Source organism: Dendrobium catenatum, unplaced genomic scaffold, assembly GCF_001605985.2.
Source record: "Dendrobium catenatum unplaced genomic scaffold, ASM160598v2 fragScaff_scaffold_0, whole genome shotgun sequence".
NCBI classification, from domain to species: Eukaryota; Viridiplantae; Streptophyta; class Magnoliopsida; order Asparagales; family Orchidaceae; genus Dendrobium; species Dendrobium catenatum.
The window spans coordinates 1,261,926-1,288,000 of NW_021318462.1; the positions used below are offsets into that span (position 1 = coordinate 1,261,926).

Here is a 26,075-nt window from a genome sequence, read left to right on the forward strand (position 1 = left end):
TTAAAAAACTAATAATTAATTAAAAAACTTAAAACATATTAAATGGTGATGTTTGTAACATATATAATATTGTGTGAGTATATTTTTAGTCCAAAAGTGCACGATTCCATTGGTATTTCGAACATGAAGGCTTCACCACAAGTGGGAGACTACCCGCCGTCCGATCACCATTTTCATCCTATGCAGTAAAACCAACAGTCGATGATCTCATCCAATCTGATATCCGTGCGCTCCATCTCCACCGCCGCCGAGCTCAACGGAGCCATCTCCACCCACCTCCGCAACGGCCACCTCGCCAACGCTATCGCCGCCTTCTCCTCCAATCTCCACCACCGAAACACCACCTCCTGGAACCTCCTCATCTCCGCATACGCCCGCCATGGCCAGCTCGACCACGCCAATAACCTCTTCGACCAAATGCCTCACCGCAATATCGTCTCCTGGAACGCCATCCTCGCCGCTCACCGCCTCGCCGGCGAGCATCTCAAAGCCTTCCGCCGCTTTGTCTGCATGCTCCGCCTCAACTTCCGCCCCACCAGCTCCACTCTCTCCACCATCATCTCCGCCTCACCACCCGCCGCCGTCGCCCAGCTCCACGTCGCCGTTTTCCGCTCCGGCCATAAGTCGAACACCATCGTCGGAACCGCTCTTGTCGGCGGATACACCTCCACCGGCGACGCCGTGTCTGTGCGGCGAGCGTTTGAGGACATCCCATTCAAGAACAACGTCTCATGGACGGCTCTGATCGTCGGATGCATGCGACTCGGACGAACCGCTGAAGCCTTCCACGCGTTCGAGAAAATGCCTGAGAGGACAACAGTAGCCACCACGGCGTTGATCAGCGGGCTTATCGCAGACGGCGAGCTCGCCAAGGCTCGCCGGTGCTTCGATGCGGCGGAGAACCGGAATGCCGTCACCTGGACGGCAATAATCACGGGATACCTCCGGTACGGTCACTTCTCCGACGCCTTGCATCTCTTCGCCGCCGCGCCAAAGCTGAACCGGTTCACGTTCTCAGCGGCGCTCGCAGCATCCGCTAGACTCTGCTCTCTCCGCTCCGGCGAGTCCATCCATGCTCGTATCTTGAAATCCGGCGAACCTCTCGACACAATTCTAGCGACCGCTCTCATCGACATGTACGGCCGGTGCGGCGACGCCGACGCAGCTTCGGCGGCCTTCGCCGCCGCTGCAGATTACTCAGTGGCCGTGCGGAACGCGATGATTGGAGCGATGGGGATGAACGGTCGGGGGACGGCGGCGACGGAAGAATTCCGTCAGATGGTGGCGGCAGGGGTGGCGCCGGACGGAACGACGTTCGTGCACGTGTTAGCGGCATGTGTGCACGGGGGATTGGTTGAGGAAGGGGAAAAAGTTTTTAGAGCGATGTTGAAAGAGTTTAAGGTCAGGATTTCGAAAGAGCATATTGGATGTATGGTGGATTTGTACGGGAGAGCCGGGAGGAAAGCGGAGGCAGAGGCGATGGCGAAGTTGATGCCGGCCGGGCCAGATGCCGCGGCAGCGGTGGCGGCGGCAGCGGCTGGGGGCTGGGTGGAAGTGGAGGAAGAAATGGGAGCGGGAGGGTACGCGTTGATTGCTAGGGTTTATGGGGAGAGAGGAGAGTGGGAGAAGGTGAGGGAGGTAAAGAAGCGGATGGAGGCGGCTGCGGGGAGGAAGGGCAAGCTTAGGGGGCTGAGCTGGGTGGAGAGCAAGGTGTAAATGAATAGAGTCGAGTAGTGCTCATTTAGCTCACATTGAGCTCGAGTTTATTTAATAAATTTGAACTCGACTCATTGTAAAAATATTAAGCTCGAACTCGTCTCATTGTAAAAATATTAAGCTCGAACTCGACTACTTTAAAAAGCTCAAACTCGGCTGCTTTATAAAGCTCGAATTTTATTGGTACAGATTTAAAATTTATTGATTTTAACTTCAAAAAATATAAGTAAATATTTAAATGAAATTTAAAATAAAAGTTAATAAATAAGAAGTAAAATTAAGTACTATTTCTTATCTGATTTTTATTTTCGAGAAGTTGTGATACTAGATATATGATTTTGAAATAAAATTTAAAATCTTAAATAGAAAAAATAATTGTCAAATTAAGAAATCGTCTCAAAGTAAAACCAAACAAAAATTATAGTATTCAAGTATATCTATATATTTACAGTATTTTATAAAATGTAATTAGAAATATTACAACTTTTAACAATGTTACATAAGAAAGCCATAGCTAAATATTCACAAATTACAAAACTCATTATATGATTATCTTTGAATTATTTCCATAAATAGCAATCTTGAAATCTTTCCTCATTAGAACCATTGATGATTAAACTTTGGAACAAACCTGAAAAAAAAATAGAGCGAATAAGTATTTTAGCATATAAATACCATAATATGAACATAAATCCATTGACTTAACCATACAAACACAGGCTTCAATATACATCCACTAACTTGAACATACAGTCATTGAACATGCATGCACTAACTTGAACTCAATAGCATTAAAAAAACGAATGCTAGGACTCAAAACAAGAAAAAAAAAAAAAAGTAATCAGGTATAATCAGCAATTCAACAGGCGTCCCTACTCCCCTGGTTGCCAAATGACCTTTCAAGGGAAGGTCTAGTTATTAAGAGAATTACATCATCGTTCATGGCAAAGAATAGAATCTCACAATCCCTTAAAATTTAGAAAACCTAACGAAACGATGAACTAGAATCGAAATTCAAGAGGCAGGAACAACAAGACAATAGATCATGTATTCAAATCAGTGGTTGTATGTTCAAGTCAGTAGAAGCAAGACACCATAGCTTAAAATATAGAAAATCCAACAACAACATGAACCAGGATCAAACATAGAGGGGACTCAGGGGAGAACCAACAATACCTACCGACTACTGATATTACCTGTTGTATGTTCAAGTCAGCAACAACAAGCCACCATAGCACCTCACTCCCCTGGTTGCCAAACGACCTTCCAAGGAGAGAAGGTCTGCTTATTAAGGGAACAACATCATTGTTAAAGGCAAAAAATAGAATCTTAATAGACCTCAAAAGATATAAAATCAAATGGCAACTAGAAGAAGCGAAAGCTAGTAGTAGCAAAGCACCATAATGAGATAATAGAGGAGAATTGTAGAATAGAACTAGGTAAAGTTATAGAGAGTTCAAAATTTTCAAATTGAATCAAAGAAAATAACACTGCACAAAAACATACAGAGTAATGAAATGATTGTCGATCCTTTAGGATAAGTTGGACAATAGAGCTCCTTATATTTTCTTACCCAAGAAAGCACTCGTCATCGCTCTAGGGCACGAAAGGATATCTTTCTTGCACAGTCGTAGGTCGCATCTGTCACAAAACACAAGCTCTCAAGAATCGCATAATAAAACTAGGCATCAAAAGTGAGACCTTAAATGGGAGCGGAGTAGTGATACGGGGCATGTGGGTTGTGCGATCAAAATTTTTATCAATCGAGCCGCTTGAACGAGTTTTTTAGTCTTGCCGGGCTTAGCTCGAAATCTAACTCGTATACTATACGAGTTCAATTAAAAGCTTGAACTAGAACCTCGATAAGCTAGACTCAATATCTCATTAACGAGTCAAATTCGAGCTGACTCGCAAGCCTACTTGACTCACTCACACTCTTAGTGGAGAGAATGAATTAATTAGGCACGTGAAATATAAGTACTGTTTTATTTGATAAATATTGGAGATAAAATAAAGGATTTATAGGCAACAATTTTCATATTCAATTTAATGGGTGAATAATTTATTTTAACGTTTATTTTTCTCATTTATTTACTTATAAGATAAATATTGTTAAATCCATCATTTATGATTTATTTTTTAGGGTAAATCAATTTAACCTCTGGTAAATGGTCAAAATTATACTCAACTCCGTTGTTGATTTATAATTTTCATCGGCCTCTTCGTAAGATTATGAAGATCTAAATTTATATGCTTATATAAGGGGATATAAATATAAAAATATTTGGTTATAAAGTATTAAAAATGGTATTTTTTTTATTAGATTTAAATAAGAATTTGACTCTTAATAGAATATTGTTGTAAAAAAAAATTCTGTCATGATTGAATTTAAATTCATTTCATTTATGTTAGGATTGGTGTGATATGTAATATGTTGAATTTTATTAAACTTAGTATAAATCCAACAATTTGATGCATATCATATTATATTTTACATTAGAATACTCAAAACATAATTTTATTAATTGAACTATCTCCAAATTTGTAAATATTGTATAATTTTAGATTAATTTGTAAAGGAGAGAAATTTGTAACTAATTCAACCAAAAATATTAGGACCAGCTAACATTCCTCGAACAAATACATTCTATTATTGCCTATTGATGGTAGTACCGAGCCAGGTACCGAACAGGAGATGATGGGGCTCATTCTGTTTGGTCTCTGAACAACGTTCGGCATCCACACACAAAATAATTTCTCAAGATTTTGAGAGAGATTTCATTTGAATATATTTTCATTTTCACCCCCTTCATTACGAGTATTGACCTTTGGAGCGCTTGAAATGGTAGGAATAGAATCCTACACTAATTTTCTAACATACAAAGGTTTGGTTTATAATGTCATAAAATAAATGGCGGATTTACATGCATACCATAACAATTCTTTAAATCTCATTAAAAATATAATTAATATTAATTTCTTTAGATTGAATTAAAAATATCATTAATATTAATTTTCTTTAAATAATATTATGTTTCATGCATATCTTTAATATTCTATACATAAAAATAAATTTAAGAACTGTTTATATTAACATAAAATTATGTGATATTCATATAAATCTCCCAAAATATATTTATCACCTTTATATAGATGAATGAACTGTTCTATAAATAATTCAATATATTTTTTCATGCTTAAACATATAGTCAACTAGAGATGTAAATAAATTGAATCTAGTCTATTATCTACCAAATCACGCTAAACTTATTTAATTTTTACTGAACTCGAGCTAGATTCAAACTCATTTATCAAGCTCAAGCTCGATTCAATAAAAATTTGTAAGCTTGAGCGAGTCTCCTAATCGATAAAAAATGATAGCATTGGGAAAACAGTGAACCACTTTGACTTACTCACTTGCTGATTTCTTCTATTAATTAATTAATTAATAACTTTTAATTTTTGATTAGACGGTTACATAAATTTAAATTTAAAAATTACTTAAATCTTTATATTTTAAATTTATTTTGAATATCTGATATAAAAGGTTAATAATTGATTTAGTTTAGTTTGTCATTGATTTTCCAATTCAGCAAATATTTCTAAATTAAAAGAAAATCGAATATCGTCCTTCGAACATTAATTCCTGATTGCCCGGTCAATTTTCAAACAATTCACATGGAACCGAAGAGCCATGGCTCTTCTTCCGCCTTTCCAAATTTCACTCTTACATATCTCTCTCTCTCTCTCTCAAGGCACACGGCCGAAAAAAGGGCGGAAGGGAAAAGTTCGACACCTCTCGTGCCCTAATCTAACTCCCCACCCTCTCATGGTGGGAAAGATAAGATCAGCGGTTTAGACCTCCGCTAGCCCTAATCTTAGATTCATTCCTCTTCTTTTCCTTTCTCATGGGGGATGCGATAGGGAAGGAGGTAGGTGGCTTGATAAGCGAAGGCGTCCTCCCTATCGTTTCTTCGTGGTCCGTCATTCGTTCCCCTAGCCTATCTTCTTGTCATCGATGCGGGCTCGGTTTTCCAATCAATGGCAGCGTTGACTGCCTCAAAACCTTAGAAAGCCAGTGGCGCGTCGTTCTCCTCTGCCGAGAATGTTTTGCTTCTGTTAAATCAGCTGAGGTATGTTCCTACTGCTTCCTGTGGTTTCCAGAATTGGAAAAGGGGTTTCTTGATTGCAATATGTGTTCGCGTCGTGTGCACCGCACCTGCGTGTCCCTGCACCACCGTAACTTTTCGCATACACTGTTCGATGCGGACAATTTTATCTGCGTTGACTGTCGCCCCATCCCCAAATTAAGACGACGAGCTTATAAATAAGCTCGAGCTCGAACTCATTTCACCCCTACAGTCAACTAATAAACTTCAGTCAAACATTTGAAACATAAAATGATACAAAAAAAGAAAGATAATTTTACATTTCAGAACAAACTGATCAAATATATTATGAAATAGAGTAGCTAAGACAAGCAAACCATTTTCATCAGGGACTGAACCACAGGCACAATGGCCATTATGAAACTAATCAGGTATACTGTTGCACTTCAGAAATTTACAGGAAGCAAAAGAGATTATTTCCATTGTTTGATCAAATAAAAAAACTTGGCTTGCAAGTGGAGAAAAAGTTCATAGACACAATAGAACAAAACAGAAACGCCCAAGTATAATAACAAATTAACTCTGACAGAAAAGAACAGAAGTGCCTTAAGAGATAGACCATAAGAAGCCAGACCAAAAACACTGGCTTTTCTATCTGGTAAACATCATAATAGTAGTCAAGCTCTGAAACTGAAAATATGGGAGTTTCAGGCTTATCTGATGGGAAATTTGAAGCCTCCAGGGGGTGGATTGGGTGGAGCTCCATGTCCAAACTGAAAACCGGCTTCGCCGGCGGTCACTTCCTCGTCCTCTTCGATCCAGTACTTCTCCAGGATCCTCACAGACTTTTCATAGATCTCGGCGTTATCGTGGCCCTGAAGGCTCTCGATTTTATCCAAACCTTCGCACTCATCGATGATTCGAGCATAGATGTTTATCCCATTAGTCCTACCTGCATCTTTCTCAATCTCGCCTAAATTTAATAAATTCTCCAGGCCCTCCAGGCAAACTAATACAATTCTCGGGTCAGGGCAGATCAAGAGATCACACAATGGCTTTATGCACCCCTGGCTTGCCAAATAGCTACAGAAGAAGAGGGATTTCGGATTAGGTATAGAAAGTGAATGAATAAATTATAGAGACATGCATAATCAGTTGAAACACAAGGATTACTGGCAGATATATGGTAATAAATAAATAAATAAGATGGTGGAACTTGAGAGTAAAGATCTAGCTGTAGTAGAGACCAAAAAATTTAAGAAAAGATAATACATTTTGGAGTAATTCTTATTTATGATGAAAATTTCTTATTCACAAACAACTAGAGTAAAAAAGCAATATAAACTTCTAAGAAGTAGAACTTGGCTCAACCGGACTCCAACAAAACATTAATAAAAATGGAATGTAGCTCATGTTAAAATGTTTTAACCATAGTTTTAAAAATCGGATCGAACCGGCCGATTCAACCATGAATCAATCAAGTGGCCGGTTCGATCCAACTTAAAAACTGGCTTCAAATCAAACCGGATTGAACCAGCAAAAACTGGTGGTTCAACCGGTGAACCGATCCAGGTTGGAAAGAACCGACTGGTTCTATAAAAAATTTTATTTTTGTTCTGATTAAATTTTAAACAATATATTTTATTTTGTTAAATTCTTTTAACCTTTTTAAATATTTTTATTAAATATGATGATTAATTACATCATAATATATACATGCTTTCTCACATATCTCACATAATGTGTTTAGTAAAAAGTGTGTATTTTACACTATAAATGACTAAAGACAACTACTTCAAACTCCTATGATGTGGGGTAAAAAAGTTGAATGAGTACTATATGAATTAGAATGTGAATTTGAGCTTATTTGGATTAGTTGGGCAACAAATTTGGGCTAGTTGGTATGCAATTTTTTTAATGTGTATTATAAATATGCTATAATGTATTTTATAAGAATTAATAATATAAATTTTTAATATTATAAATTTATAAATTATATATTCTTATTATAAATTATATTTATATTTATAATTTTTTATTATATTTTTTAAAAAATTTATAAATATAGTTAATACTCATATATTTATATTATATCATATGTATAAATCATATCTAAATATATAACATAAAGTGTGATTTTAAACTTACAACTGATTATTAGTTTGGATACTTGATATATATAATATGATGAATTTGTGTTTAAGGTTAGATTGTGTTAGACCCGTCCATTGGACCGGTCCAGCCGGTCCGACAGAATCGGATTATGCAAACATAGGCGGAAATGTCTGCCTCCTGTACGCAAAAAACATATGCCCGGGCGTGCATGAGCTGTTTAGAAAGGATTGTTAAGGGAGTTAAGAGGGAAATTTGAATGTAGGGACTGTTTAGGGATTTCCTTTTGATTTGTATGCATTAAATAATTTGTTTTCCTAGGGTTAGAGCATCTTAAATTTGGCTAAATTTTGATCTCTTAGGTTTAGGTTTCTTTTGGGCTCTAGCGGTGTCTAGAGAATTGGGAGAGATCGATCCTCCTGAGGATCACTTGTATCTTGTTTGTTTTTCTTCCGTTAGTTGATTTTTCTCAATAAAGTGGGTTGTTTTTCTTTGAGTTTTCCTCTACTTGTTGAGTATCCTAGCTGATTTTGTCAAGATCGTTGGATTTCACTTGAGATCTTCAAGTGTTTCCTATCAAATTGGTATCAGAGCAGGCTTTGGGACTTTTTGTGGGCTGTTTTCGAGAAATTCAACAGCTGTTTTTTTTGCCGGGGGAAGGGATTTTTGCTATTTTTTTGGGTCAATATACAAATTTTTTGAACCTAAAAAAATCCGTGTATTGATGACGACCATGAAGGTTGATGCGTTGGAGGAACGCCTTGAAGGGGAGATGAGCCAAATGAAAGCAACAGTAGAAAATAGAATTTCATCCGTGGAAGACAAAGTTTACGATCTTCATGAAATGGTGAAAGAGATATTAGAGAATCAAATTCAAACGGCGGCAACGGAGACAAGGGGACAGGAGGGAAAAAAGATAGAAGTATTGGAATGGGAGATCGGACAAATGAAATCTGAAATTTGAGATATGAGATCTCCAAACTCAAGTTTCAGATTTAAAGAAAAATATTTCAACCCATGATAAGTTCGATTCGAAATTTTCCATCATGGAGGAGATGTTGAAGAAAGTGCTTGAGGGCCAAACCAAAAAAATGATGTCGGAGGTGAGAGAAGCCATTGACAGCCAAGGAAGTGGGGAAAAGCCTAAACCAATCAGACAAAGGGAAGCTCAGGAGATGGAGATTTTGAAAGGAACAGAAAAAATGCCTCCCCCAGGGCTTTATTCCTAGGGAGGAGCTGGGTAGAGGGTATGTGGGGAGGCGTGAGGGGGTTGGACATGAGTGGAAGGGTGATAAATTTGAAAGGGAAAGAGGGAATTTTGACCAAAAGAGGGCTAAATTAGAAAGAGGGGGAGTTTATGATCCTAAGGGGTGCTGAATTTGAAAGGAAAATGTGAGAATTTGATGAAAGATGGGTATGAACATAGATGAGTGGGGAACTTGAGGGAACCACCCCCTTGGGGAATGGAAAATTATGGAGGGAACAGAGGGAACGGAGGTGATCCGAGGGTGAGGAAACTGAAGATGCCAATCTTTGAGAGGGAGGATGTGCACTGGTCGATCTACAAGGTTGAAAGATATTTCGTCGTCAATGGGTTGACGGAGGATAACATCTTTATTATGTTAATTTTCTTAATTTTTAATAATATTATTACTTATTAAATCATTCAGTGTGAAACTCTTCTATTCATTCGTTGTTCGATCCGATTTTCACAACCTTGCATATATGTCAATAGAAAATCAACTTGCTGAGATTCTCGTCAAAGGATTCTGCAATCCAACATTCAAAAATATTATAAGCAAATTTAGAATGGTAAATTTCTATTATTCAATTTCAAAGACAGTGTTGAATGATCGTGGGGCCCAAATCATAGTCGAGTGCCTAAATAAAGCATTGACCCTTCTTTCACACATGGCTAGTTATTGGTGGGACCCATAATTTAATCAATCTTGATATGAATACTTGAACACACAAATTAAAGGTCCCGATCATTAGATTTCTCCTCTTATGACTCTTAGATTACAATTTATATATCTCCTCTTATTCTTTAAGCAGTCGACCCCTCCTAAGAATTTTTTCTTTTGCCAATAACTTTAATTTATTTTGATTAGAAAACTTTTATGTAAGTCTATATATACTTTCATATTTAATATAAAATTAAGTAATAAAATTGAAAGTAACTTTTCTACCATACTATTTTTCTACACTTACTACGCTTAGAAAATGTGGAGAATGTAACAAAGAAAATGTCTTAACTGGATCTGTTCATTGGTACCCCCAGATGTAGCGTTAGATATAGCCCAAGCAACTTCTTTTTTTATCTCAAATTCAGCATGCTGCAACAGTTGAACCAAAGGACTAATAATATTTGCATCAATAACAGCCTGCATTAAGGATAGAGCACAAAAACAAAGCTTCCAAAATGAGTCAAATCAGACCAAACACTTATAAATCAAATTGCATTTCTCAACTAACAAAATCATGGGCATAAAAGCAATCATGACAACAACTATTTTACCTGTATTTGGTGTTTGGTGCCAGCAGTGATATTTGACATGGCCCAGCATGCCTCCTTCTTGATGCTCTTCTTGTAATTTTGCGTGAGGAGTTGAAAGAGGCAAGGGAGTGCCCCTTCATTTATGATGCACTGCATATATGATTCACATTATCACTTGTGACAAAAAGAAAATTGAAAAAAAAAGGAACATAAAAAGGCGAAGGCAGCTAAGACTACAGGCAGCTATGATGCACTGACACGGACACGTCAACACGGACACGACATAACACGGACACGGGACACGTCATTTTTTAAAAATATAGGACACGGGTGCCGCGTGGACACGGCATAATAATTTTTTAATATAATATATAGAAATTAAGGTGACATTATATTAAAAATGACAAGCAATAATAAATCAATTTCATGATAACTAGGTACCTAGCGGTGCCGAGCATGTACTAAGCGGTACCTAGCGATACCTAGCCGTACTGAGCATGTACCTAGCGATTCCGAGCATGTACCTAGCGATACCGAGCAGTACCGAGCATGTACATTAGCTTTTTTTTTTTTTTGTAAGTTTCAAAAACAACAATTAATATTTCAAAAGTCGAGAATCAAGTGTCGATGCCTTTTATCAGTCACCGAGAGAGGAGGTAAAAATATCTTCACTGCCAAAAAGAAATGAAAATGAGAATATTCGATGATTGGGAATTAAGTGTGGACGTTGATTTTGTGTTATGGATAGGAAATAAGAAATTTACTTTAAATCCCGCAAAATACGAGAAATTATATTTAAAAAAAAATTATAAAATATTTAAGATACGATACGCGTGACGGACACGCGTGTCCAATTTGCATTTAATATTTTTTAATTGGACACGTTTTCGGGGTGTCCGACACGTGTCGGAGGAGTGTCGGACGAGTGTCGTGTCGGACACGGTGTCGGACACTGCACGCCTCTTTGACGAGAAGTGTCGGTGCATCATAGACAGGCAGTAACGCACGTTTACAAAATTTAGCTTTATAATAATAGGTGAATTACTCATAAGATAGAACGGCTAGTAACGCTGCCTCACAAGATATTGTTTGAGCATAAACGGGAGAGTAGGATGGGATCGGGCTTAGTCAATTAAAATCCAACCAACTTCTTTTATTCAGTTAAGGAAAAAATTGCATCTAAATCTGAAGCTAATCAAATATCTGGGAAAGGCTGAGGGGACGAGAACTCAGTGGATCTGGATATCCTAGTTTAGCAGCTGCAGAACCTTGCAGAGAAATTGTAACAAAGGGTAATCCTGCTTGAGTGGCTATAGCGACAATAACATATCCATGTCAAGAGCAACAATCATGATCCTTGCCATGGCCAGGAAAGAAGCAATAGATCCTTTCAAGTGGGAAGCTTTGAATGGTAAGAAGCCATGCACCTGGGTGAGCAGCATCCCAGGGGCAAGGAATTTCAGTGGAGTTCAAGGAATTTCAGGTGAGGAGTCTTCTCCGGTTCACTTGTAAAGTTAAAAGATAAGATTGATGGTACCAGGTGTTCATCAACCAATGATTTCAAAAATACTGTATATATATAGATATAGATATATTTCTGTGGGCTCCAAACCTAGTCCATTAGCTAATCCTCAAGGCGCAGCCAAGCCTGCAGTCCATCCCACAGTCCCGCATCATTGATCACGCTCCTAACGGTAGATCGCGTTGATCGTGCAGTCCATCCCTAGAGCAGTGGTCGCTTCAACCCCACAGTCCCACAACGTCGATCTCACAGTCTATCCAAGCTTCCATCGATCGCAGTCGATTTGGTCGAAGAAGCGCGCCAACGGAAGAAAGATGGCTACCTTCACAACGAGCAAGCTCCCATCATCATCGTTAGTTCCGATCGAACATATGAATGACGAAGTTTGATAATTGGATCCAACATGAAGGAATGTCGTCGAAGGAGGCGAAGAAGGTATTTAGCTTCTCATTCAAAACTCTACTTGTCACACAACGGAACTGAAGTCAAAGAGCAACGAACAGTGGAAAAGGGGAAAAGCAGACCAAGTAAATCTGTCGAATGAAGGCATCCACAAAATATAAAAATAAAATAGTAAGAAAATTAGCAAAAAGAGATTCATCAAGAAAAAGAAAAAATAGAAATATAGCTGAGGAATACATTAATTTAATTTAATTTAAAATATAATATAATTAATAATTATTTATTTATTTAAATTAATTTAAAATTTAATTATATTTTTATATTAATTATTTGGTAACAAAAATTAAAATTAATAATTATAAATATAATAAAATATTAAAATTCTTTTTTAATAACTATTTTTTAAATTATGAAAACCCCCCTTTCTCATCCTCATGTTGACCTTCATATCAATCATAAATCTATTCGATCAAATACGGCAAAAAAGACAACTACTGAATATAATAACGTGCAAGTTTTGTTTAAAATGCATCGCACAAATTCCAAGCAACTCAAATATAGCTTATTTCATGAAAAAGATTACGCCAATATATTCAAAGCGTAGAAATTATCAAAGAAAGATCCCCAAGTGGTGAAATGGCATCCTAGGGATGTGATGCTGAGCAAAATCATGTAACAATTGCCCGTTTCACGAAAGAGACTATGCGTTCAATATCAAAAATATTTGGATAGACGCACATATTTTCTTATCAGATCATGAAAGCAAAAAGGAAAGAATCATCCTACATAAAGCAATGGCATATAATTCAAGACACATGAGGAACGAGGGATTACACGAGTTGCTAATTCAAACATTTATTTTGTCATTTTTATTAATTATATTTAGTTAAGAAAATTAATTTAAAAAATCCAAAATCAATCCCTATCCCCATACCTGAAAATCCAGTGAATCCTGTATATATCCTCTTTCCCCATATTCTGCTTGCTGTTGAGGTCTCATCTCCTATCCATCTCCCCTCCCATTTTAATAAAAAAATACAAAAAATCCTACATCTAAAACTCTCACTCGCACACTCTCTCTCTCACTCAAAACTCTCCCTCACACACAAAGTCCTCGCCCATCTCGCCCTCTCGAGATCTCCTATCCACATGTCACTACTTTCACAGGCTTCCTCCTATACTGGCACTCTCTCTCCTTAGCCTTACTTGTTGGCTTTGCCTCCACACCCGCCGAACCCATAACTTCATGTGCATCTCTCCCTCTTTAATGATTGTCGAGCTCATTATCCCTCCCCATCCCTTTGCTTGCGCTTCTCTCTTTCTCTCTCTTTTATTTTCTCCTCATCAGCAAATACCGTGCAAGCTTCTCATTGCAACCCCATCCAAACTTTAAACCAGTGACTCCTCTACCTCCATTTGGCAATGTCATTTCCCTCTCCCCAGTCACCAGTAAGATCCCATGTATCATGCTTCTCCCCAAAAAAAAATTAAACTCCTATTCAAATGCAACAACCCTCACTCTCTCCCTTAACCACTTTTACAACCACCACTCCAGCAAACCAATCCTCCAACCACCACCTCCAAACCTCCCAACTTAGCAACCCAACATTGGCGATCTCTTCATCGAATCCTAGCTGATCACTAAACCATTGTTTAAAATTGCGAAATATGAGGCTCGCTTTGAATCCTGCCTTTGCGCAATTCCACTGAAAAATGTCTCGAGGCTTATGCTTCGAACCTTTTTATGAGGCTTGCGCCTCAACTTGGCTAAGGCCAGCCTTGAGAAGCGCCTCACCTTGCTGGCGTGAGGCGGTATGCCTCACCCTACTTATATATATATATATATATATATTAATGGGTTACTCCTAAGGGTGTTGATGTTCTTGAAGTTGAAGCTGAAGGAAAAACTCATGTAAATGAAGACAATGAAGCAATCAGAGAAGATATCAAAAAGTCTACTATATTGGAGTCTTCTACTTCCTAAGTATATAAAAGAAAGAAACAAAGTAGAATCGGAGCTTCAAAAAAATTCAAAAATATTCTATAATGAATTATTTTTTATGTTATTAATTTATTATTTCATACTAGAATACAACTAATGAAATGTAAACTGATATAGGGGATAAGGAAATAAATATTATAGATAAAGAAGATTTTGAAGATGACTTTGACATAAATTAAAAGAATTCGTTTAAATACAGTCAAAATGATGATGAGACTGCCTTGGGTCTTGATACTACGAGCGTGTTTAAGTTTTAAGTGAGTGTTTATTTTGAATCTTGTGTTCCAGTAATATTTATCTTCAAACAAATCATTATGTTCATAATTTACTTAATATTGTTTTTTTTTAAATTATTTATAATTTTTCAAGTACTTTATTTTTTCGTTTTGAGGCTTACGCTTTGATCCGCCTCGAGGCTTGCGCATTGATTCCTGATTTCACCTTTTAAAACATTGATTGAAAGTTCTCTCTCATTAACGGGAAAGATAATTAACAATAGAGGATTGTGTGTATGGGAAAGCATGAACTATATCCTAAAGTTCTCACAAAATAAGGTCGAATTTCTAGATAGTATCTTATTTGTAATTCAATCTATCTTATAAAAATTTAATCCGGAACTACAAAATCTCTCAGAGGAGTTGAGCGCAAATTTTCAAAGCCCACACCTCAAAGACAAGCTCAGTAGAAAAACGAGTGCAAAAATAAAAATATTATATCAACTTCATTATAAGGGTTAATTTCACTAAATTATTGAGTTCATTATAAATAGGAGGTTGGGAGTCTCAATGAAAGGTATTTGAGAGGGAATTTTTTTTGCAAGATGAACAACTTCACCTAATTGATATTTAGTAGATTTAATAGCATTGACTTCCAGGTTATTAGTAAAAACGCTAGATTTACCCTCAATAGCTTGTCTACTGAATTCAACAGATTTTTTTGAGGTCGAGAATTTAAGATGAAATAATTCTCAAAGTTATGGCCATGCATACAACCCGTGGGAAAATAATCAGGGTTGTTTTCCATTACAACCTCTTGCCAATAAACTCCCTAATCCGCAGATATCCGTAACTCTTCATCAAAGGGGGCAGTGATGTAAACTTTAGCCAACACTCTAGCAAAGGTTTAGGAAGTTTAGTTAATACATAAGGGAATGAAATCTAAATAGGGACAATGGTAGGTTACTCATTTGCAAAAAATTAGGAATCCTTTTAAGAAGTTGCATAGGGAAAAATTCAGCACAAAAAAAAAATCTAAAGGAGAATAATCATATATAGCCCTCTTCTTGGTTAACCATAATCAGAATATTCTTTGAATGGTAACAAAACCCAGAAACCTCAAAATTAAAATACCTTCCATATTGGGGTGACAGGAAGAAAGCAACCAAAGAAAACTCAAAATGTAGCAAGCAGTGTTATCTCAGCCTTAGTAAATATAAAATCCAGCTTGCCAATTAATGAAGAAACCTATTTAAGGCTATGGAAGACGAGGGATCTAAGTTACTAAAGAAAACCTTAAGAAAAGAACTTCAGAACTCCATGGTGAGGAGATTCATTGAGCACTGTATAATCAGCAATGCCAACTGCTCATGAGAATGATTTTGATGTCACAATGATCAAGGGTCTTCTACAAGAGAAGGACCTAAGGGGAGAATAAGGCATCCAAGACAAAGTCAATGCTGTCACATCAAGGAGCCAAGATGACAACACCAAAAGGTAACAATATCAAGGAAGAGGGTTCGAAGGTTAGCCCAACCAACAAAGAGTAATGTAGAAGGAATGGGAAAAACAACTCAACTAAAAAAGGAGTGAGACAACATGTCCACAGTGAATCAGCATTGAATGCCTTTAATTATGGACTAAATGATAATATAATATAAACCTATTTTAATTGAGAACTCTTGAAACACTCGGCAACTACTAAACTAATCAATATTCAATCCTATATATCTTTAATAATATCTATGTGCCTTTGAGATTTATTCCTATCTGAATGAAAATCAAATTAATTCACATGATACTCAATCATATCTTTTCTCAAAGTCAATAAAAAGCAAATGAATATGCTTTATTTGGTCTCTATATTATTTCATTAATTGTCTTACACAAAAATTACTTTGATGATAGAGCTTCATGAAATGAAACCAAACTGATTCTTTCAAACTAAATGCAATGGGTTAAACAAAAAATTCCACCAAAAAGATGCAGTGACTGAGCATTTCCAGATATCTTGTAATAGCTGATAAACCATGTATTAATATTTTATACCTCCACAAAGTAGGCAACACAAATTGTTATACATGTCAAGATTCAAACCTGTGTCTGAGAATCATCTCCGGTGACAATATTCCCCACAGTCCTAAGAGCAGGTACAACAACTGTGGTAGATGGATAACTAAGTAAAAGCAACCATTGACAGTTTTAGTATGCAAGCATATAAATTAATAATGAACAGTTAATAATCTTTGCTATTCAAAGTAAAAAATATATATATGGAATTTCCTTTTAAAGGTATATGAGCATTGAGTATCATACAGTAGAAGTTCAACAAGCCTTGGGCAGACTCCTGCCTCAATCACACTCTGGATTCTGTCGTTATTTCCATCAGACAGATATGAGAGAGCCCAGCAAGCATCTGTCAGAACTTCTTCATCAGTCGAATTGATAAGGCGTTGTAATACTGGAAGTGCAGCTCTAGTCTAATTAAATCGACAAGACTGTATCAGAAATTGCTATGATAAATTAAGTAGGAGTTTGGAAAGAAGGGGAAAAATAGGTATGGTCCATACATGCTCAAAAGGCGCAGGAGGTTGGCCACGACATAAGTTGGATAGGGTCCATGTCGCATTTCTAAGCATTGAGATTTTTGACCTTTCATTTAACAGAGCTAGCAAAGGAAGAAGTGCACCATTCTGAAGAACAAAGTCCCTAAAATTTGATGAATCCCCAGCTACATTCCCCAATGCCCATACAGCCTGCTCAAAGATGAGGACATGTTCTACAAAAGAAACAAAAGACACAAGAAAAAATTTATAAACAAAATGATGTTAAACCTGTTCCCGAACATCATCACTTGGAGAACTCATAAGTAGCACAAATTTCGGAACAGCTCCATGATCAATGACAACTCTTGTATGCTCTGAAGTCCCAGAAGCCACATTGGTTAAAGTCCATGCGGCTTCAAACTAGAACAATAATACAGTTACAAAGGCAACAGATTCACATATATTAAGAACTTTTATTGCCAAGGAATATCACCTGCAATTGTGGAAGATCTGATCTTGAGAGAAATTCCACTAACCGGGGAACAACACCTGCCTTGATAACCTCTTCAATAGGTGGACACCTCTCTAAAAGTTTGATGAAGTATAAAGATTTGTTAGAATCTAGACAACCATGATATCAAAAAAGAAAGAACAAAAAAAAAACTTCAAATTATGCATGTTCACCAATTGATAAAAGCTTCCGGAACTGGGTTGTAGCTTCCAATTGCATGTTAGTATCTACCGCCCATATTTGTTGAATCAGTGCAGGAATGTTTTCCAACTGGAGAACATCAGAATAAGTTGAACAAGTTTAAACCAAAACAAGCACAGAATTTTATAAACAAATTATGCCAACTGTCTCTGCAAAACTTATTCTCTAAAGTCATTGGAATGTGAGGAACAGTAGAAGCATAGCTCTAAGTTTTTAATGTTTATTAAATCTATATATATATAAACAATTCTATGTATAGCTATAATTTTATTTTTGCCAAAGAAACTTAAGAAAGTCAACAATGTTTCTTTCATTCTGGCATATTAGAAATGACTATGAACAAAACTTCTTAAATTAGCAACATTATTTAGTATGCTATCAAACGTAAAAAATTATTTACAGAAAATGATGCAAAAAATCATTTTTTCAGTATGATCTTTTAAATTTGAAGTCATCGGCCATATTCCAACTTCATCGCTTTCTAAGGCTTTCCAGTGTGCAGCTCCGAGGACTTCCTCAATTTCTCCTACCTGCGGTTTTCTAGCATGCAGTTCCAACTATTTCCTCTATTTTGTATGGCCTCTGCTTTTGTTATGTTTTTGTTTTTTTTTTTTTTTTTTTTTTTTTTTTTTTTCCCTCTCAATATTTTGTTAATTTTCACGTTGGTTGAATGTGGTTAATGGTTGAATGTGGTTAATTTTCACGTTGGTTAGCATTGTAGTAATTGGTGCAACGGAAAGTTTTCAATTAGCTTTGTAATTACAAATAGGGGTATAATGCAGGAACAAAAAAATACGATTATCTTCTTATACAAGCAAGATGAATGTATTTTAGGAAAAAATTTCTCTAATTCTTCCTTCAATATTTTGTTATTTGGTTGAAAATGTGATAGATTTTGATCAAATTTATTTCATTTTGACTTTGAAGAAATGCCTGGATTTTAAACCTATTGTGTGGTTTTCATGATCCTGATTTCTTATCACTATTTCTAGAAAAACGCTATTAGATTTTCATAAGATTTGATCTGCAATATGTTTTTCAATTTTCATCAAATGAGAAGTTGTTAAAAATTAAGAGTTTATGGCTTTTGAATTTTTATGTGTTTGATGAATAATTTTTGCATCTCATATTAGATCTACATTAGAAATCTAGATCCTAAGTTATCCTACATCAGATTAAGTATCACGACTAAAATTTGTAATATAATGCCTTCTAAATGTAGGACATAATAACATGGTCAGTTAAAATAACAACAAAAATATCTAGCACAAATGAAATCAATTAAACTGTGATTCTAAATAAAATTAATGGGACTTGCTAAAATATTTTGATGAAATATTGCAATTATAATAAAAACAACATGAGGTTGATATGAAACATCAACTAAGGGAATAAATATATTAGATATTTCTTGAATATAGAGCAATTACGTGATCAATTAAAGAACTTTTTAATAAGATAGATATGACTTTTTAAATATTTTCTTCAGTGTGAAGGTCATGTAGCACGAATCATTTGCCTATGGATCGTTGAATCATCAGTATATGCTTCATTAAATATCCATTTCATTAAAGGTATTACACAAGAAACTGAGAATTAATTAAGCTACAATTCTCTGAACACTATGCATAAGCCTTTCTACAAAACTTCAAATTTTGAAAAACATTATAATTTTTTTCATGCATGAACTATCACACATTTGCTTAATGCTTTTATTAAAAAATCATTAAAAACTCATTGCAAACGTATTGTAAGACACTAACATAAGTGCTAGAGGAGCTCAGGCAATCATGGGCTTACTAATGGAGGTAAGAAGACTTCATTTTCAATTTTTGAAAGAATTATGTCTAGAGGTCAAATGCCACCGACCACAAGCAAGTCAAGAATCCACTTGACCTCATGTGAGTTCTTAGGTCACCTATCGAATGAGTTTGAGGTGACGACATTGACTTGTCAATGGATATATAGAGGACCGTAGAACTTCATGAAGAAATTCCATTATCTTGGATAAAAAATTACTCATCCCTAGTCCTTCCCTTTATACCACAAGAGCAACCCCATAAGTGTCGGGCACAATAGATCAGTACGCACCAACCACCATAGAAGCTCAGTGAGAGACAATGACTATCAACGCCTCAGGGGATGAGCATGTGTCGTCATCCCCAGCCTAAGAACTCCCCACTACCCTGCTTTTGACGACTCCAGCAACTCATGAGGCTTCTCCTCTTGTTGGTAGCTAAAGTTTCAAAGTCCCCATTCTGGGCCACCTTCTCCAAATGCTCTTACCAAAAGAGTACGCACTCCATACCATTGAGAAGGAGCTTGCCCGCGCCAAACTGAATCTAAGAAAAGAATCGAAGCCTTGAAGAGGGAAAGCTCAGCAAGCGAGGCCTCTATGGCGCAAGTTGCTAGAGCTTAGAGTAAAAGTGATAGCGACTCGCCGGCTACTGGAGCTGTTGCGATTAAGTTAGTTCCTAACTAGCAGGCGCTTCATCCTATGACAATAGAGAGAAGAATGATGCCTCCCAAATTGCTACTATATCATTTGCTAAGTTGGTGTTGAGGGAAGAATGAGCTCATCCTAGTGGTGTCAATTTCGGATCACGGGTCGAGTTCGGGTCAACGCCGAAACTGATCGGCACTATTCGAGTCAACTTGAACACGACCCATTTTAGGAAACGGGTCAGTTTTTCATACCGAACCTCACCCATTTTGGGTTCGGGTCAACCCGACCAGACCCGCGAACACAACAAACAACGGGTCAACGTGCTTCTGATTCGAATCGGCAATAGCAGTGCGGCAGCGACGGGCTAGCGGTAGCACTAGTCAGCTCTGCTGGCAAGCGGGTCAGCACGGCTAGCAGCGGGGATACGATGTGACACCTAATGGCTGAAGCGGGACAGCGGTGCGAGGACGCAAAGTGATGCGGGAGTCTCGCCTCGATGCAACGCGGTCGGGCAGGTCAGCGCGGTAGGCAGGCTGGTCAGCTCAGGCAGCGCAGGTAGTTTCGAGTCATTTTCAAGTTTTCGAGTCAACCCAAACCTGACCCAGTTTTACAAATGGGTTGAAATCTCGAACCCGACCCGATTCGGATCAACATGAACCTGAAATTTTTAAGTCGGGTTCGAGTCGGATTTTCAGGTGGTGTCAAATATTGACATCCCTAGCTCATCCTATTAAATGGAAAATGTAATGCAAGTGTAAAAAATTCTAAGTAATAAAAATTTTATAAGTGTTTGCATACTCTTTTGGCAAGTTGTGTTTTCTTTGTTTTAGTTTCTTGTTCACTTTCTCACAACGGACCATTTGATTTTATGTATACATTGATGTGGGCTCCTAAAATTCGGCCCCATGCTCCGCCTGCTTCTTTTCTTCGGGGGTGTTTTAACGTATTCAGTTCCTGGGTAAATTTTTGGAAGTTAGATGGATTTGTAGATAAGACACTACCCAGAGATTTCGCCCTCATTTTGCAAGGACTATATGATTTGAGTTCTGATTTCCTACAAGAGCAAGCCCCTATAGTTAATTACCCCTCCCGATAACAAGAGAGAACTTTCAATTAAGGCTAGTCGTCGATGAATACGTCGTACCCGTAGATACGCGGTATATGGCATATAGTAGCAGCATAGGCATTTGGAATTTGAATATTTATTGAAAATTTTAATATTTAAAATTGAAAATTACACCATCTTGCACTTAAAGCAGATGGTGGATGAATGGATGATAGACCCGATCAAGATCCCATAGTTCTGTTATCCCGGACCATCATGGTCCCAGTCTACTTAGTCAAAGGAAGTAGTCGACCCAACCTGACAGAAGGATCCTTGTTGGCAGCCATGGGTTGCTTCGTTCAAGGGTATCTTGTAGACCTGGGTGGATGTTTGTCTAAGGGGATAAATTTGAATCCACTTTAGCTAACAGAGGGCTTTGTGCCTTATCGATCATATCTTATTGATTCATATCTCAAGGATTTGATGTCACTAAGGAACGTATTGGCTCTGGCCATAAACATTATCTTGTGGTGTCATTTGACAACAAAACCACTTGGTTCAGAGGGCCCCGGGTCATAACCGTTTATTCTGCGATGTTATTTGGCGGCAAAACTGTCGAACAGATGACATATTCCACGTCCTTACTGGCAGGAGATTATTTGAGAATGGATCCTAGTAATATTTTTGACTAGACATTAGCTATATGTGAGCTGAAGTAAATTTTAATCTGTCCACCCCGATAAACTGTTGCGGAGGATGGATTGATCTTACTTTAAGCACTTGAATGGTTGGATTTTAGTTTTAAATATTGAGATTTTAGAATGATTTTTAGATTCTTTGGAGCTTTGAATTTCGTAGGTATTTGGGTGGCATTTTGAGTATTTGAAATTAAACCCTCCAATTGATATTTTCGTTCAACGGGGCCATCATCGGGATGTACAGGCATTTTCATTGAATAAACCTTGTCGACCCTATTAATTTGTCGATAGGGGATCGGGTTTGTCGGCTATATGATTTTATTTAATGAATTTCTTTGTTTATAGAATTATAGGCTATTAAGGCCTTATATGAATGTATAAAACATATCTTCTGGTTGTCACCCTAACAGTATATCTGTTTGATAATTTGAGCTGTGTCAACTCCTATCTATCCATATAGAAGAATCGGGCTCAAACTACGTTCATTTATTGACCCGCGCAATATCCCTAGACGTCACGTGTATATCCAAAACATGCTCGTCGAGGCCCATGCGGATGTTTGAGATCATTTTCATTTATGGATTGAACCTTGTCGACCCTATCAAGCTATCGACAAAGGATTAGGATTCGTAGGCTTTATGCCTTTGTTGATGAATTTTCCTATTCCGCTTGAGATGGCAACTTTAAGAAGGTACCATAAGGCATTTGATGAGTTCGAGTATTACCAAGTCTTATGGATGACTGAGAGGTTTGCATATATGATCTTTTGTAAGTACTTCTATAAGAATGCCAACATGGTGGTCCTAGTGCCCACTGAAGATGAGCACCTCAATATGTTTTAAGAGGACAAGTTATGCATTTCCTACGATCACTTTAAGCTCAGCGTGCAACTCCCATTCTACCTGGAGTTGCCGAGATCCTTAAATTCCATGAGCTTATGCCAACGCAAATCATGCCAAACTCAAAGCGTTAGTGTATTCTCTCTTTGCAGGATGGGTGGTCTGACAAACAAAATAATGGACTGGAGACAAAATTCATCTTCGTCGAGTATTTAGTAGGCTAGGCGGTGCCAACTCGCTATATCCCCTTCACAAAGGACAAGGCAGTGGTCCCCTCTTTCAACCACTTGAAGGGGATGTTGTTGATGGTCCACGAACATGTAAATGCATGAGTCCTTTATGACACCTTTTATAAAAGCAATTCACTCTTCTTTCATTAATGTGAATTTTGACTTATGTTCTTCTCGCCTTAAAGTTAACTTTGGGTATTTTTGTAGGCAGGGTGCCAAAATATTCCTACCTTGAGAATGTGGTTGTATTAAAGTTCCTTGGTGATGACCCCCTATCGAGAAAGAAGGGGAGAAGAAGAGGAAAGTGGAGGAGCCACCTGTGAGTCCAAAAGAGAGGCCTCCCAACAAAAAGGAGGTGGCTCCTAATCGCCCTCCAATGGAGGCGACAAAGAAGTCGATCGGATAAGCATAATTAGTCTTTTGTCATCTTGATAATTCTCTCTGCCATCTCCATCAAGTCACGATGGATAAGCATACTTATGATTCAATACATGTTCATTACACCTTTGGGGATGTTATAGCCAAATTTTTATATGGATAATACCAAATAGACCCTTTGAGGGTTAGAGCTAGAGAACCAAGTGAGAGAAGTGAGTATGAAAAGTAATGAAAAAGCTCTAATATCTTTATAAGTAATCCCCATAGCATCAAGTCCATTATATGTCTCTTCACCCCATATTTATAGGGTTAGGAGGTTACAAAAAAAGGTTACACCAATAACAAATAGAAAAAATAATGCATGACCCAATCAATACGAACTAACACAGACATGTGGATGTACAAATTGGATGATATATATGTGGACCTCTATCTTTGGCATGACCCTCTCCTCTCATGTGAGTATCTTAGGTGAGTCTTTGAGAGTGAGTGTCTTAGACAAGTTTTTAGGACCTGGCATATAGGGCGAGTTTGTGAAGGTGAGTCCCCATGAACGAAAATTGAATCCCTTGGAACAAGAGGTGAGTCCCCTAGGTTGAAGTGGTTGTGAGCCAGTGAGTAGTTCAATCAGTGGAGTCGTGACTGTGGGCATTATAGATCCGCATTTTCCATAGCTTGATCAAGGACATCTACGATAAGCAGTGACCTTGAATGCAAACAACTATTGTAGAAGGGCAAGCTATGTTGGGGCCAGTGCTCCTCAGAGCAAAACTTGCTTAGGCAAGTCCTTTGGAGGAGCCTGCCGGAGAAGGTTACACCCTTGGTTTGATCTTTTTAGGATAAGTCTACATATTGTGATCTTCGAGGGGGAGTGGTCACTTACCCACACGCTAGAGACTACTCTGTAAGACAAAACTTCTTTTGGGAAATGGTACTTTGACCGTATCCTCGCCCTAGCCAACCTACATAGACGTGCATGAGTATACATGCGTCACTAAACCAAATATACAATTCTAATTTTTCAACAACTTTTAAGATGATAAGAGGAAACCTTGTATAGACTCATTAAAGCTAACACACCTTCAAAATTAGAAATTGCAATTACACAACTTAAAAGAGCACACCGGTAAAATTATAGCAATTTCCTAAAGAATCAGGCGAATTACCAAGCAAAGGAAGTTACCCGCGAAGTGAAAACCTAATGCATCAATCAACAAATTAATCGCCACGGAAACAAAATGATAAAAAGCATAACTTCTTAACTACGCCAGCGCTCAATTCCAATTTTCAAGTCAAAACAACAACAATGGGGGGTTTAAACGATCAGATTGCAATATGAACATATAACACGGCGCACACAAAGACCTTCTTGTCCATCGCAGGGAGGCCATGGGAGGCAGGATTGAGCTCCTGGCCCGTTTTGAGGAGCGCTTCCCTTCTCTTCTTCAGGAGATTATCCTCTCTCTTGTTCTTCCTAATCTCGACCAAATTGTCCTCCCTCCTTCTCCTCGCATCTTCAACGTCCACCCCAGTTTTGTACCCCTTCTTCCTCACCTCAGTTCGAGATGACGGCCGGAGATACATCGCCACCGGTAATAGCACTCAGCCTCCGCCGGCTTGAATATCGAACGAAAGAGAAGGTTGGAGGTTGTAACTGCGAAGAAGCAGGCACAGAGATGAAAATGTAAACAAACACGGTTAATGAACTAGCTACAGTAAATATGCGTCTTCCCGTATGGTAACTTCATGCGGATAATCATCGTGGCCGTTTTTTATATGATAATCGATCAATCGTTTATGTGCCAATTGCCACAATAAGTTTACAGCTGTACCTGCAGTGTAACCTGATAGGGAGACGAGAAGGCTCATTTATTATGAATAAGAGAAAATTATTATAATTTAATTAATTATTATAATAAAATAATAAAAATAAGAAATTAAATAAAAATAATGGAGAGTTATTTAAGATAAAAAAATAAGTTATAATTTTTAAATATTTTTAATAATTTTATACCTAAAATATTTAATTTTAATATATTTAAGTATATTTATATTAATTATATATTTTTTTAAATAAGTCGGCTCGTGAGCTAATGAGTTGAGTCAGGTCAAGCACGAATTTGGCTCGTTAGCCATCGAGTTTGGCTTACATGCTATTTATCGAGTCGAGGCCAAGTCAAATAACAAGTATATTAATCTACAATCAAACTAGTCTAAAACCCAACCTTGATCAACCTTCAACGTAATTTTTTTGGAGCTTGTTCGCTCAAGGAGTGAAGAAGGGTGTGTAGGATACTTTAGTTCTACATTTCCAAAATTTATTAAACTTCTCTCTCTTTCCATAAGTATTGTCTTATCTTAAGCTCAAGGTAAAGTTCTGTAGCACTGCGACGCTAGAAATTGTCGTTTTGACATTAGAGTCTATGTTCAATAGTGATTTTAGATTCAACATACAGAACTTCGGATTTAGGCTAGAGCACTATGACATGGCTTGGCTGGGAAGATACGGGAGAATGAAAGTATGAGAAGGGAGAGGAAGAGGAGAGAAGGAAGAGAGAAAATAGGTTTTAGTCATTTTTATCCATCGTTCATGTTACAAAACTTAT

General features: G+C 37.4%; 2 protein-coding genes across 2 annotated transcripts; one reads left to right on the top strand and one right to left on the bottom strand.

Annotated features, from left to right (window-relative positions):
- The first annotated feature begins 201 nt into the window (after positions 1 to 201).
- LOC110093971 (pentatricopeptide repeat-containing protein At4g02750-like) lies at positions 202 to 1,716 on the top strand. The gene has a single exon (XM_020819047.2). It carries the CDS (start codon positions 202 to 204, stop codon positions 1,714 to 1,716), a length of 1,515 nt encoding a protein of 504 aa, XP_020674706.2.
- A 4,497-nt stretch (positions 1,717 to 6,213) lies between these two features.
- Positions 6,214 to 25,153, bottom strand: LOC110093976 (importin subunit alpha). Its single transcript, XM_020819053.2, has 10 exons — positions 24,835 to 25,153; positions 17,806 to 17,902; positions 17,615 to 17,706; positions 17,410 to 17,541; positions 17,146 to 17,331; positions 16,892 to 17,055; positions 16,673 to 16,751; positions 10,456 to 10,584; positions 10,194 to 10,321; positions 6,214 to 6,908 (listed from the first exon to the last, which is right to left on the bottom strand). Exons 1-10 carry the CDS (start codon positions 25,051 to 25,053, stop codon positions 6,539 to 6,541), a joined length of 1,596 nt encoding a protein of 531 aa, XP_020674712.1. The 5' UTR covers positions 25,054 to 25,153; the 3' UTR covers positions 6,214 to 6,538.
- Between the last annotated feature and the right edge of the window lie 922 nt (positions 25,154 to 26,075).